Source organism: Bos indicus, chromosome 4 (genome assembly GCF_029378745.1).
Source record: "Bos indicus isolate NIAB-ARS_2022 breed Sahiwal x Tharparkar chromosome 4, NIAB-ARS_B.indTharparkar_mat_pri_1.0, whole genome shotgun sequence".
NCBI classification, from domain to species: Eukaryota; Metazoa; Chordata; class Mammalia; order Artiodactyla; family Bovidae; genus Bos; species Bos indicus.
The window spans coordinates 113,258,818-113,274,649 of NC_091763.1; the positions used below are offsets into that span (position 1 = coordinate 113,258,818).

The following is a 15,832-nucleotide window of genomic DNA, read 5'->3' on the forward strand; positions in this document are numbered from 1 at the left end:
GGCGTGTATGTGTATGATTTCTGAGGAGTGATACGCAGTTCTCTTTGGTGTATCCTTGAGCTATTTCACCAGCGCGTGGAAGAACAGATCTTAGATGTTTTCAGACGTAATAAGTCAAGGGATATACACGATTTAAGTCTATTTTTGAAGTAAAAAGGAGTGCCTAAACTTCATGGGATAAAGTGTGAAGGGAAATACAAAATAAGAATTGGACCAAGAATGAGACTGAATGTAAGGTATAAAAATAATTATGACCCAAAATAATAAAAACAAAACACTACATCATTCGGGAAGATATTTAAAAGAGGTAAAAGACAAATTTAGGGGAAAAAAATCTCAAAATATTTTATTGCTGGAATAAGCAAATACTTATTCACTTGTATAGAAAAGGCAACATTGTCACTATCATATTAAGGCTCCCAGAGCAAAAAAAAAAAAAAAAAAAAGACCTAACGTCATTACACAACAATAAAAGACCTAACTGTAAGGCCCAGAAGTATAAAACTTTTAGAGGAAAACATAGGCAGAACACTCTTTGACATAAATCGCAGCAAGATCTTTTTGACACACCTCCTAGAGTAATGAAAATAAAAACAAAGATAAGCAAATGGGACCTAATTAAATGCAAAAGCTTTTGCATAGCAAAGGAATACATAAATGAAATGTAAGGGCAACTCTCAGAATGGAAGAAAGTATTTGCAAATGAAGCAACTGACAAAAGATTAAACTCCAAGATATACAAACAGCTCATGCAACTTCATATCAGAAAACCAAGTAACTCAATAAAAAAAAATGGGCAGAAGACCTAAACAGACATTTCTGCAAAGAGAACATACAGATGGCCAGGAAACATGTTCAGCATCACTAATTATTCAGGAAATGCAAGGGAACCTTCCTACACTGTTGGTGGGAATGTAAACTGGTACAGTCACTATGGAGAAGAGTATGGAGGTGCCTCACAAAATTAAAAATAAAACTATCATATGACCCAGAAATCCCACCCCTGTGCCTGATTTGAACAAAGCCATAATTCAAAAAGATACATACACTCCAATGTCCATTGCAGCACTGTTTACAATAAGCAGGATAGGGAAGCAACCTACATGTTCATCAGCAAAGGAATGGATAAAGAAGATGTGGTACATATACACAATGGGATGTTACTCAGCCATAGAAAGAAATGAAATAGTACCATTTGCATAGACGTGGATAGACCTAGAGACTGTCACGTAGACTGAAGCAAGTCAGAAAAACGAATACTGTATAATATCAATATATGGAATCTAGAAAAGTCATGCAGATGAATTTATTAGCAAAGCAGAAATAGGGACACAGATATACAGAACAAACTTATGGATACCAAGGGGGGATGGGGGAGTAGGATGAATTGGGAAATTGGGATTGAAATATACACACTACTATGTATGAAATAGACAACTAATGAGAATCTACAGTATAGCACAGGGACTCTACTCAAGGCTCTCTGTTGACCTAAATAGGAAGGAAATCTATAATAGATGGGGTGTATGTATAAGTGAAGGAGGAAACAGAACAGACTCTCTTGAGGGCGGGACTCCATCTTGGGCTGGACTGTGGACTTTGAGCTATATGCCCAGTATCTATGGAAATGACATACCAACTGGAAAACCAGGCCCCTGGCAGGAAGAGCCCCAGGGCTCTCTATCGTCTAAAAGAATACCCTAATTATCTGTGTAACCCAATAGAATCATACATTCAGTTATGCTTATTGGGGTATGACCACAGGCCTATTGATAATTGCCCACTGTTAACTACCTAGGCTTAAGGCATATGATCACGGGTTAACTTTGATTGTATCTTTCTTTTTCTTTTGTTCAGACTAGTTTCAGGGAACCTTATACACTTAGGGTATATAAGCTTTTCACAAAAACTGGTCAGGGTCCTTGGCTAAGAGAAGACTCTGCCTTGGACCCACCGGTGTAATAAACTTCACTCCACTATCTGCATTGTCCTTCTGAGTGAGTTTGTTTCCCGGAATGCGTGGCTACAACATACATACAAGTGATTCACTTTGCTGCACAGCAGAAACTAACAACACAACATTGTAAAGCAACTATACTCCAATAAAAATTTTTAAAAATAAATTCAAAAAAGCTTTAAAAAAAAGTGAGTCTTAGATCATAGTCTAGCTCTGGATTCCCCACGAATTTACAGGTATTCCTCTTCTAGGGAATTCAACCCACATGGTATTCACTGGAATGAGTAGTGGCTTCTGTCCAGCCAGGCAGATGAATATTGTACATTGTACAATACTGAATATGGTACAAGACTATATAAGAGGGTACGGATTGTTTGAAATCTGCTCAGAAATCTGATCATGGCCAAAAACAACTCTCAGAAGTAAGCCAAAGATGAACCTCTTTGGGTAAAATAACAGTTGATCCAGGCAGCAGGACACGAAAATATGAAATAAACTTCATCAACACACAATCAAAGATGTTCACAAAGAGGAGATAAAAGAAAAGGTGAGAGAAGACATACCTAGTTGGTATGAATTTATAGATTCACTTAAATAGACAGCTTTTGAGAAGTTATAATATTTTGACCCTGTGTCTGGTGACTCAGTGGTAGAAAATCCGCCTGCCAGTGCAGGAGACGTGGATTTGATTCCTGGGTTGGGAGGAGCCCCTGGAGGAGGAAATGGCAACCCACTCCTGCATTCTTGCCTGGGAAATCCCATGGAGAGAGGAGCCATAGGGTTGCAAAGAGTCGGACATGACTGAGCAACCAAACAACCACAACTCCTTAAGGAAACTCTTCCTATCAGTTCAGTTCAGTTCAGTTCAGTCATTCAGTCGTGTCCGACTCTTTGCGACTCCATGAATCGCAGCATGCCAGGCCTCCCTGTCCATCACCAACTCCCGGAGTTCACTCAGACTCACGGCCAACGAGTCAGTGACGCCATCCAGCCATCTCATCCTCTGTCGTCCCCTTCTCCTCCTGCCCCCAATCCCTCCAAGCATCAGAGTCTTTTCCAATGAGTCAACTTTTTGCATGAGGTGGCCAAACTACTGGAGTTTCAGCTTTAGCATCATTCCTTCCAAAGAAATCCCAGGGCTGATCTCCTTCAGAATGGACTGGGTGGATCTCCTTGCAGTCCAAGGGACTCTCAAGAGTCTTCTCCAACACCACAGTTCAAAAGCATCAATTCTTCGGCACTCAGCCTTCTTCACAGTCCAACTCTCACATGCATACATGACCACAGGAAAAACCATAGCCTTGACTAGACGGACCTTTGTTGGCAAAGTAATGTCTCTGCTTTTGAATATGCTAGCTAGGTTGGTCACAGCTTTCCTTCCAAGGAGTAAGCGTCTTTAAATTTCATGGCTGCAGTCGCCATCTGCAGTGATTTTGGAGTCCAGAAAAATAAAGTCTGACACTGTTTCCACTGTTTCCCCATCTATTTCCCATGAAGTGATGGGACCAGATGCCATGATCTTCGTTTTCTGAATGTTGAGCTTTAAGCCAACCTTTTCACTCTCCTCTTTCACTTTCATCAAGAGGCTTTTAGTTCCTCTTCACTTTCTGCCATCAGGGTGGTGTCATCTGCATATCTGATATTGATATTTCTCCCGGAAATCTTAATTCCAGCTTGTGCTTCTTCCAGTCCAGCGTTTCTCATGATGTACTCTGCATATAAGTTAAATAAGCAGGGTGACAATATACAGCCTTGACGTACTCCTTTCCCCATTTGGAACCAGTCTGTTGTTCCATGTCCAGTTTGGTAAATAAAAAATAGGTTCAAGTTCTGATTTGCTGCCTTTTCCCCTTAGAGAGTCACTAGGCTCTTGGTAGATTATTTTCCTCTTCAAATAAAAGGCTGTTAGTGATAATTATCCTTCAACCTCATCAGGTAGCTTTCATCATAAAATATTAACCAATAAACCTGTCATCCAGAACTGGTCCCTATTTGACAACTTAAGGAGCCTCTGCCTTTTCCCCCAGATATTCTTCTACCAAAGAAAGTTGGGGGTGGGGTGGGGGTGGTGGTGTGGCAATAGGCGTGGCCATGAGGGCTGCCTGAGGTACCACACCCCTGGTTCATAGCCCCACTCTCTGTCAGCTCTGTAATCCTGGGAAGCTGTTTAATCAAAGTGTTAAATCTCTTCTGCACAAGTGAGATCAATACTGTAAGTACTGTCCTCGTTGGCTATCAGAAAAATAAGAGGAGACCATCTCCCTTCCTTCCCTCCCTCCCTCCCTCCCTCTTCCTCTCCTCTCTCTTAAACCTGCTGCCTAATAACCTCCATCCGTGTTCCCTAACACCTTCTACCTGGTGCATCATGTTCCCTCTAATACACGATCTGATGCCCTCTACATCCCTTTCTGTTTATTCATTTTACTTTGGGAACAGAGCTGCAGGTTAGTCAAAGAACTTAATATCTCACAGCAGGGCAGGAGTAAAGATCCAGGTGAAGTGCCAGCCCTAGGCCTCTTGCTGCTTCACCCCAGCATCGAGTCACCTCTTGGCTTCTCTCTGTTCAGTCTTGAGTGAGCCCTTCCCCCTACTACCCAGAGCTCATACCTGGGGGCAAACATGCATTATGAGATGTGTTCTTACCATAGGCATTTTCTTCATCTCTTGCCACCTTCTGTCTTCCCATGATTAACTGAAAGAGTCCCAGACACTGTTCATTCACTCATTCATCAAATAGGTATAACTGCCTACAATGTATCTGGCCAAATCCAAAGAGCTAGTGACCCCACTCATAGTTTCTCCTCTCCCCTGAGCATTGGAATTTAGGGAAAGCATTGGAGGAGCCTTATCTGAGTTGGGATGATGCTATGAGAACACCTGGTGAGCTCGACTTTGTCTTCTTTGGATCTCCAAATGCAAAAAGCAGACGGGAGATGATAACATTCCATGCCAATGAGTAAGCTTTTGGTTCAGTTCAGTTGTTCAGTTGTGTTGGACTCTTTGCAACCCCATGGACTGCAGCGTGCCAGGCCTTCCTGTCCATCACCAACTCCTGGAGCCTACTCCAACTCATGTCCATCACATCGGTGATGCCATCCAACCATCTCATCCTCTGTCGTCCCCTTTTCCTCCCACCTTCAATCTTTCCCAGCATCAGGGTCTTTTCAAATGAGTCAGTTCTTCACATCAGGTGGCCAAAGTATTGGAGTTTCAGCTTCAGCATCAGTCCTTCCAATGAATATTCAGGATTGATTTCCTTTAGGATGGACTGGTTGGATCTCCTTGCAGTCCAAGGGACTCTCAAGAGATCTTCTCCAACACCACGGTTCAAAAGCATCAGCACTCAGCTTTCTTTATAGTCCAACTCTCACATCCATACATGACTAGTGGAAAGCCATAGCTTTGACTAGATGGACTTTTGTTGGCAAAGTAATGTCTCTGCTTTTTAATATACTGTCTAGGTTGGTCATAGCTTTTCTTGGATTACTGTGATATTGAATGGTTTGCCTTGGAAACGAAGAGAGATCATTCTGTCATTTTTGAGATTGCACCTAAATACTGCATTTCAGACTCTTGTTGACTATGAGGGCTACTCCATTTCTTCTAAGGGATTCTTGCCCACAGTAGTAGATATAATGGTAATCTGAGTTAAATTCACCCATTCCAGTCCATTTTAGTTCGTTGATTCCTAACATGTTGATGCTCACTCATGCCATCTCCTTTTTGACCACTTCCAATTTGCTTTGATTCATGGGCCTAACATTCCAAGTTCCTATGCAATATTGTTTTTTACAGCATCGGATTTTACTTCCACTACCAATCATATCCACAACCGGGCATTGTTTTCACTTTGGCTCCATCTCTTTATTCTTTCTGGAGTTATTTCTCTACTCTTCTCCAGTAGCATATTAGGCATCTATAGACCTGGAGATTTTATCTTTCAATGTCATATATTTTGCCTTTTCATACTGTTCCTGTGGTTTTCAAAGCAAGAATCCTGATGTGGTTTGCCATTCCCTTCTCCAGTGGATTACGTTTTGTCAGAACTCTCCACCATGACCTGTCCTTCTTGGGTGGCCCTACACTGCATGGCTCATAGTTTCATTGAGTTAGACAAGGCTGTGGTCCATGTGATCGGTTTGATTAGTTTTCTTTGATTGTGGTTTTTGTTCTGTCTGCCCTCTGAAGGATAAGGATAAGAGCTTATGGAAGCTTCCTAATGGGAGAGACTGACTTTAGGGGAAACTGGGTCTTGTTCTGATGGGCAGGGCCCTTCTCAGTAAATCTTTACTGAACAAGGGAAGCAGAGTGGGCAGAGTAAGGAAAAATAATGGGAAAGTGAGAGAAAAACAGGAGTTTGTGTGGATAGATGGTAATTTCCCTCTTGTCCCTGTTTTGCTTCTTTAATCACCGCTTACCAAATCAAGATTATGCAGCTCAGCTTTATCCCATGTCTGTTGCTCAAGAGACTCCCTCTGTATGTCACAGATCATACCCCTTGGTTGGAATTGACAGATTTATCCATTCACCTGTTGATGGACATTTAGGTTCACACAATGTCTTTTTTAACACTCTTGACTCCATGTCCTTGCCTCACTACATCAGGGAGTCTGAAATACCCAACCCTATGAGAATACTGTTTCCTTCGGTTCTGGTTTTGGGTCCCAACAGATTCCAGAACTGATGAGTCTGAGGGTCCCAAAGAGTCGAGCAGAGGCACTAGCTTTTGGGATATGGCATTGCAAACTGCATGCTATCACTCTGTGATGAGAATACCCATATCTTGATCTGTGATCAGGAAAAGCCATGGGTGAACTCTCTAGAACATCTGGCTTATCTTCTCATCCTCCTGTGTGAGATTCTATTCCCGAGGGCAATGCCTCATCTCCCAATCTTCACCCCTGGAAACCCAGAGCTCACAAGCTCCCTTTTGGTGTCTTGGTTCCCAAAGAGAAAGGGCGTGGAAACCACTGTTGGTGTCTTCTTGGCACACCTCGTGTAGCCCTTCTAGATGATCTGGCTCTGGAAGACAGAGGGAGCCTGGTCAGGAGGTCCTGAGGCTTTGGTCAGAAAAACCTGGATGCTAAGGACAAGAAGGGACCTTAATGCATCACTCAAACCTCAGCTCAAGAAGCCCCAGGGACCTGAAGCAGTGAGAGAAGAGGAGGCCCGGGGGATGTCTGTCAGGGAAGGGGTCCTTGTTAGATTGTAAGGAGGGATGGGGTGTGGGTGTAGTGGGGGCAGCCCAAAGAACAGGATCTACGCTCAAGACCCATAATTCTAACAATTTTTTTTGCCCGTGGCTACTCTTTGTCAGCAAGTTTATATCTCATAAGGGACATGGAGGGCATGGTGTCCGCACCAGAGTCCTCATGAGCAAGGGGCTCCCTGCAAGAGTCCGTGGAAAGTCCTGCCTCTGCTCATGGACTGGACAGGCTCTGTCCATCCCACCCTTTCCTCCTCTTTCCATTTTGTTCCATTTTATCTCATTCCTTCACACCAGTATTCACTGCACACCTGCTATGTGTTCAGCTCTGGGCAGTGGTGTTTATAAGAGGAGATCTCAGCCTAGTCGGGGGGAAAGTCTCAGCACAGGACATAGAGGGTAAAATAAAGCAGCGATTTGTGTGGGACCCAAAATGCATGAAACAGAAGTCAGGGGCTAGGGGAAGAGAGCAGCAGGAAGCCGGCCTGTGTTACAGGGACCGGTGATGTGAAAAGGCAGCTGATAGTTCTTTAGGGAGTAGGGCCCTGCTGGGGGTTCTGAGAATCTCAGACTTGAGATTCTCAGACCTATTGCAAACTTGAGATTCACCCCACCCCCCCTTTTCTGCTTCTCTGCACATCACCCTGCCCTGGCCCTGCAGGGAAGGCTGAAGGAAGACCACCCAGTTAGAACAGGTGTGAAGTCCAAGTCAGTGCCATGTGTGGATAAACCAGGGCTCCCACCCCATTTTGTGCCTGCCCGCCTTCACCCCCTGTGTATGTCCTTAAACTACCTTTATATCTCCTGCTCATTGATACACTTCTCACTGAAATTTCAAAGATATAAGTGAAAATGGAGTAGAGGGAATTCATGTTTTATTAGAAATCAGAGCAGAGTGGTTTGTAATTCCCTTAATGAATACAACTACATGGAGAACTGAATAACAATGAAATAAAACTTTTGGGTTAAGCTACAGCAGTATTTAGAGGGAACTTAATAATCTTAAGTATGTATACTCAAATATAAGAAGCCAATTAAAAAAAGAAGAGCTGAATAAAACCAAAGAACTCAAAAAAAAAAAAAAAAAGGAAATAATAAAGGAACAGAAATTAATGAACTATAAGACAGCACAAATAAGCATATCAAAATTTAAAAACTAAGCTGATTCTTTGGAATGAATCAGTATGATTCAATTGAAATAAAAAAAAGTGTATAATGGAAATACTAAACATTATAAAAGGATTATAACTATATATTCAAAGGAGATTTAAAATTTTTTGAAGAATTTAATGAATAAATTTATGTCAATAAATTTGAAAATACAGATAGTAGATAATTTTTAAAAATAAACTATACAATTTTAGGTAACAAGGAAACCAATAGCATTATTAATCCCATAAGAAAAAATACTTTCTCACTATTTCCCAAATTTTATCCTTTAAATATCTGACTCCTTTATGTTTTTCTAGAAATCTAGACAGACCTATTGCAAACAAGACCATTGTGCTAAGAAACATACCAGAGGAACTTCTCTGGTGGTCCAGTGGTTAGGACTTTGCCTTCTAATGCAGGGGATGTGGGTTTGATCTCTGATTGGGGAGCTAAGACTCCACATACCTCCTGGCCAAAAGGCCAAAACATGAAACAGAAGCAATACTGTAACAAATTTAATAAAGACTTTAAAAATGGTCCACATTAAAAAAAAAAATCAAAAAAAAAAGAAACATACAGGAAACTAGGCATACATTCTCAACAATTACTTTATTTTAACAAAGCTTTGTTTTGTTTTGTTAAATTATTGCCATCATTCAAATTCTCCCCCCTTTGAGCTAAGGCACGTATTCTAAGCCTCTTTCCACATTTCACAACACAACTGAAACCTTTCCAGAAGCATTGACTTTAGACTTAAGGATCCTATTTTATGACTATCCCTTACAACTTTACCATTTACCCTAATCACCAGATTGGGCATTTTTGAAAATTAAAATTCATTCTTGGATCAAGCTGTGATCTCTGGAAACAGTCAAAAGTTTTGTTTTAGACACACTACAGGTACAACAGGACTCCTATACAGGTGTATTCTACTGGTCAGATCTAAGAGCCCCCAGTGCCTGTGGCTGGACCTTTGGTTGAAGGTGACAGCTAGTCAGATAGGACTGAGCAGAGAGGCATCCAGAAGACAAATGTCCTCATATAATTCTCTGGCTCCCATAGATCCTCTGTTGGCCTTCTCACTGGTGGTGTCTGAGAGAGTCAGAGAACATTGCACCCCAGGATGCAGGCCCCTGGCAGGGCCAAAGGACTAAAAAGGGAAGACAGTGGATCTGCAGGGGGAAATGGAACATTCTGGCACAGAGCTATCTGAATTTATAGGCAGAAGAACTTTAAGCCAGCACCTAGAAAAGGAAAGTGAAGACAAATAAGACAATTGTTTTTGAAATGGCCCTTTGGAATTATTGTTTGTTGGAGAATATTACAAATGTTATTATTTATCTCTTTGTTCATTGGTTGAATAAACAATATGCTGAAATGGATCAAAGAGTATATAGTGAAAAGTAAGTTTCCTTCCACCCCTGATTCTCAGAAACTGAAAGTTCCCTTCCCCAGAAGCAAGTGGCCAGTATTTAAAGAAATATTTTATATATATGTATTAACATACATCTTGTACTAGTTATCTACTGCTGTGTAACAAATTACCACAAAGTTTAGTGGCTAAAAACAACAAACGTTTATTATCTCATCTCTCATGAACCAGAGAATGATGCTGGGGGGGGGGACCGGAAGCTTTGCTGACAGTCACACAATGTTCACAAGGGGCCTGTGTAATGTGTTTCACAGGCAGTGGTAAGGCTCAATGCAGGATGCATTTCAGCCTTGAAATTCCTTTCATTTGAGTCTTTACCATGTGTAATGAGCTAGCACTCAAACTTGGCAATTTTGTAATTTCTTAAACTGGCTGATGTCTGTTGGTGGGGAGGCAAACATGGAGAGGGTAGGGAGTGAGCTGGAAAGATGCTTTGCTAACCATAGTAAACTGAGAGAAAATAGTTAATTCTTAAACCAATTACTTATTCTTGAAAGAAAATTCATAGGTCCATCATGTTTATCTCTGAAGATACTGTTTTGGGCCTCCTCCCTAACACATCTTAGTTTTTCTTCGTATTCCATCTTTAGTAACTTAATTTTTCTCTCTTTTTCCTGTATCCTATTCTTGTACGCCTGAGCATACTTCACTTCCACTTTTTGGATATCTCCTTTTAATTGATCATCATAGATTTTCTTCAAGACTTCTTCCCGCCTCCTCAGTCTTTCCACTGTGTTCTTGTATATGGCATCAAAGAAGTAAGTCCCTTGGTTGTTCTGCACCATGTTCTCTATCAGCTCTACCAGCTCCTGTATCTGAGCTTCCTTCTCAGCCTGGTTTGTGTTTTTGCTGTTACTGATGGCACAGCAGCGCTCCCCACACTCCTGGAGGAGGCTTCGTAGGTTTACATCCGAATTGTCCAAAAAGTCGCTCAGGCTCTGGTCCTCCAGCTCCTCCTTGCGGGTGAATAAGATGATCATATACTCCATGGCTGCTTCCCCAAACAAAGCCTTGATCAACGCCACGGTTTGCTGCTCTTCCTGTGTGTAGCGGCCCAACCTCAGAACCAAGACGATGGCATGAGGCCCAGGACAGGAGGCGAGGACACATCGGCTGATTTCCCTGCAGGTGGTGTTCAGGCTGTCCTTGGTGTCGAAGAGCCCTGGGGTGTCAACAACAAGAAGCTCTCTCCCCTTCCATTCCCGGGACGCTTTCTGACAAGTTTTGGTAACAGCTCCGGCAGCAATCTTAGACTCGAATACTTTGTACCCGAGGATGGTGTTTGCAGTCGCACTTTTCCCACTTCCGGTCTTCCCTACCAGCACTATCCTCAGAGCGTTGTTAGGGGTGGCAGCCATGTTAACATCAAGAGGCTCTGGGGTACCCAGACTCCACCTTAAGAAAAGGAAGGAGAGGGGAAGAGAGTCAATTTAGGCAAATAGGAACCATTCTCAAGTCTTTTTTTAACTTCCTTTGCCTCCCTGAACGGAGAAGGCAATGGCATTCCACTCCAGTACTCTTGCATGGAGAATCCCAGGGATGGGGGAGCCTGGTGGGTTGCCGTCTATGGAGTCACACAGAGTCGGGCACGACTGAAGCGACTTAGCAGCAGCAGCAGCAGCCTCCCTGAAATTTGTAATATTCTATTACCAACATTGTTTGCAAAAGAAACAGAAAAATTAAACAGTTTAATTGCTGTGGATAAAACAGCAAAGTAGTTCCAGTATCCCCACAAAGGAGCGTCAGGTCTGTTACCAAGCCCAAGCTGTTCTGCTCACCGAACAACAGGCCAATAAATCCGGATACGAGTTGTTGGGGCAAGGAATGATGACTTTAATCAGAAGGCCAGTAGACCGAGGGGATGGCAGTCTAGCGTCTCTAAGAACCCTCTCATCTCACTCAGCATTTAGGGTCCTTTTATATACAATAGAGAGGGGGAAGGGACTCTCAGTGGCCTCACCAGTGGCAGAAGGAGGTTGTTAACTGGTCGCTGGTTACCAGTTGCTCACGTGCTTGGGAGGAGGGACCCACTCGGATGCCTGACCAATGGCTGAACAGGCCTGTTATAGCTGGTGTCAGTCTGAATGAAGTGTGCATGGGGAGCCAGGGAGGGAAAGCCCCTTATGACTTACCATCACAGTTTCTATCATTAAAGCAGTATGATGTTGGTCCCTGAATAGAGAGAACAGCAAAGCAAAAACAGAAAATTTGGAAACAGGCCAAATTAACCACATTGTATTTATTCATATTCAATTCATTTACATTATGCAACATTTATATTCAATAATGTAGCATCTCACATCAAGAGGAAGAAAGATAGACTAATAAGCAACATGGAGACAATCATATACAAAAAGATAAAACTGTATCCATTTCCTGATGCCTTTCAAACTCCAAATAGGGTAGAATTTCCAATGTTGAAAATTCCGTGTAAATAATAGAAGAAACATGGATAAATCTTTGTAACCTAGAGGTCAGGAAAATATTTCTAAAATTTGAAATAGAGTAAGGAAAGAGACAGGCTTCCCTGGTGATTCAGTCGGTGAAGAATCTGCCAGCAATGCAAGAGACCTGGGGTTCAATCCCTGGGTCAGGAATATCCCCCGGAGAAGGAAATGGCAACCCACTTCAGTATTCTTGCCTGGGAAACCCAGTGGAGAGAGGAGCCTTGTGGACTACAGTCCATGAGGTCACAAAAGAGTCAGACAACTTAGCTACTAAACCGCCACAAGGAAAGAGACTCCTAAATTTGGTTATATAAAAATCAGAAACATAATGTGGGAGAATAATGCCACCATACACAAATTAAAACACAACTGTCAAACTAGGGGAAATTTTTTTCCTGGTTATGTAAAAGAGGGGTCATTTCACTTTTATACAAAGAATATCTATATTCAATATCTTGTATTGAACTACAAGAACTATATTCAATATCTTGTATTAACCTATAATGGAAAAAATCAGAATATATATATATATATATATATAATTATATATATTATATACATATATATATGGGCTTCACCAGTGACTTAGCAGTAAAGAATCTGCCTGCAATGCAGGAGACACAGGAGACGTAAGTTTGATCCCTGGGTTAGGAAGATCACCTTGAGGAAGGCATGGCGACCAACTCCAGTATTCTTGCCTGGAGAATTCCATGGACAGAGGAGACGGGAGGGTCACAGTTCATGGGGCCACAGAGAGTTGGATATGACTGAAGTGACTGAGCATGCACATACGCATGGACACATGTATGTGTAAAACTGAATGGCTTGGCTATAATTATAATAAATCAACTATATTTCAATAAAAATATTTTAGCAAACAAACAATATCTAAAAGTAGAGAAAGAAAAGACCAACAACTTGATAGAAAGTGGAGTAAGAGATAAGAATAAACAGTCCAAATAAAAATGTAAATATCCTTTGAATATGTAAAAAGATATCAACATCCACTCGTAATAGAGAAAAACATATCAAAACATAGAAAAACTAAAGTTAATTATTTAATATTGCACTAGGATACAATTTCTCACCTACAGGTTTGAAAAAACCCAGAAATTAGTTGGCATAATCTGTTGATAAAAGGTATAGCGGAAGGACTCCCTGGTGACCCAGTGGTTAAGAATCCACCTTGCAATGCAGGGGATGTGGGTTCAATCCCTGGTCAGGGAACTAAGATACTACATGCCATGGAGCAACTAATCCCTCCACAACTGGAGAGTCCGTGTGTCACAATGAAAGATCCCACACGAGGCAAGGACGATCCCACATGCTGCAACTAAGATGCAATGCAGCCAAATAGATAAATACATGTTTTTTTAATAAATAAAAGATGTAGGGGAAAGAGATCTTCTCCTGCATGGCTGTTGGGAATAAAAGAACAGTCTAAAACAACTGGAGGAGAATTTAGCAAGGTCTTGTATATGTGCATTTACATACGCCTTTACCCTTTTATTATCAATCTCAATTTTAGGATTTATTCCAAAGTACCCAAAAAGAATATGGAAGAAAATTACGCAGAAAGCTCTGTGTGTGTGTATGCATACGTGTGTGCTCAGTCATGTTCAACTCTTTGTGACCCTATGGACTGTAGCCTTCCAGGCTCCTCTGTCCTTGGGATTTTCCCAGCAAGAATACTGGAGTGGGTTGCCATTTCCAAGGGATCTTCATGACCCAGGGGTTGAACCCACGTCTCCTGCATCTCCTGCATTGGCAGGCAGATTCTTTACCATTGGGCCACCTGGGAAGCCCACAGAAGTCTGTTAACTGTGCCACTATTTGAATCTCAGGACACCAAAAACCTATCATGCATCATTAGGGTAGGGACCCAGTTGAATTAACTAAGGTATATTCACACAGTGAAGCACCGGTCAACTGTAGAAAAAATGAGGTATATCTTTATATCCTAGTATGGAGACATCTCCAGGATATAGCATTAAGAAGAAAAAGCAAAGAAGAAAGTAATGCACAGTTTACTAGCATTTCTCTAACCAGGAGGAATATGATCTATATATATATAAAATGTGTAATACATATATTTTTCATTCATCTGTAAAAACAATGGCTGAATAATCTGAAAGCTAAACAAACAAAAAAGTTACTTATATGGGTATGGGAAAAAGAGGAGGGAGAGGACAGGGACAGAAACTGGGAATCAGACTTGTTTGGATATACTTATATTTCATTGATTTGATCTTAAAACCATATAAATAGTTACATAATCATACAGCAAAAATTATATTTAAAATCCTAGTAAAAATCAAAAGCAAATGTAACAAACAGGCTTAATTGTATTTTGTGTAATGAATGAACCACACAAAAAATTGTTCCAAGAGACTTGATAACGCAGTCATTTCTCTGTCCATCTCCAGTGGGATGTACTTTAAGTCTCCCGAAATCTTGCCCCAAAATATCTGCAAAGAATTTTCAGGAATCTTATTCTTCATTGTGTGTATGTGTATGTGTGTGTGTTTGTATAGTTTTGAAGCCCATTGGAAAGACATCAAAACAATGATAAGCCCAGTAGAAATGAGTACCCTTAGTGCCAGACTGCAGTCTTCAAATGCCCATTTCCTGCCAAAACATTAGTTGATTTACACATACTGCAGTATGAGCTTCCCTGGTGGCTCAACAGTAAAGAATCTGCCTACAATGCTGGAGACCCGGGTTCGATCACTGGGTCAGGTAGATCCCCTGGAGAAATCAGCAACCCACTCCAGTATTCTTGCCTGGGAAATCCCATGAACAGAGAAGCAGGCAGACTATAGTCCATGGGGTCATAAAGAGTTAGACACAACTTAGTGACTAAACAACAGCTGTCAGATTAGATCAGTCACTCAGTCATGTCTGACTCTTTGCAACCCCATGAATCACAGCACGCCAGGCCTCCCTGTCCATCCATCACCAACTCCTCGAGTTCACTGAGACTCACATCCATCGAGTCAGTGATGCCATCCAGCCATCTCATCCTCTGTCATCCCCTTCTCCTCCTGCCCCCAATCCCTCCCAGCATCAGAGTCTTTTCCAATGAGTCAAATCTTCGCATGAGGTGGCCAAAGTACTGGAGTTTCAGCTTTAGTATCATTCCTTCCAAAGAAATCCCAGGGCTGATCTCCTTCAGAATGGACTGGGTGGATCTCCTTGCAGTCCAAGGGACTCTCAAGAGTCTTCTCCAACACCACAGTTCAAAAGCATCAATTCTTCGGCGCTTAGCCTTCTTCACAATCCAACTCTCACATGCATACATGACCACAGGAAAAACCATAGCCTTGACTAGACGAACATTTGTTGGCAAAGTAATCTCTCTGCTTTTGAATATGCTATCTAGGTTGGTCATAACTTTCCTTCCAAGGAGTAAGCGTCTTTTAGTTTCATGGCTGCAGTCACCATCTGTAGTGATTTTGGAGCCCAGAAAAATAAAGTCTGACAGTGTTTCCACTGTTTCCCCATCTATTTCCCATGAAGTGGTGGGACCGGACGCCAGTGCAATATAAAATAACAATTAAATTAAAAAAAAAAAAAGATTTACACTGAGTGGTCTCTAAATTGCCTTCCAAATCTAAAGACCTTGGGGACACATTTCC

General features: G+C 41.7%; 1 protein-coding gene across 8 annotated transcripts in view; it reads right to left on the reverse strand.

Annotated features, from left to right (window-relative positions):
* Positions 1 to 8,817: 8,817 nt before the first annotated feature.
* LOC109557775 (GTPase IMAP family member 7-like) overlaps positions 8,818 to 15,832 on the reverse strand; it is a 36,569-nt gene continuing 29,554 nt past the window's right edge. For 2 of the 8 annotated variants that reach the window (XM_019959289.2, XM_019959288.2), the window contains exons 2-3: positions 11,880 to 11,919; positions 8,818 to 11,142 (exon numbers count right to left, since the gene is read on the reverse strand). In XM_019959289.2, coding sequence (XP_019814848.2) covers positions 10,212 to 11,105 — 894 coding nt within the window. In that variant the 5' untranslated portion in view covers positions 11,106 to 11,142; positions 11,880 to 11,919 and the 3' untranslated portion in view covers positions 8,818 to 10,211. The other 6 variants (XM_070788375.1, XM_019959287.2, XM_070788374.1 and 3 more) reach the window with 5 other exon arrangements.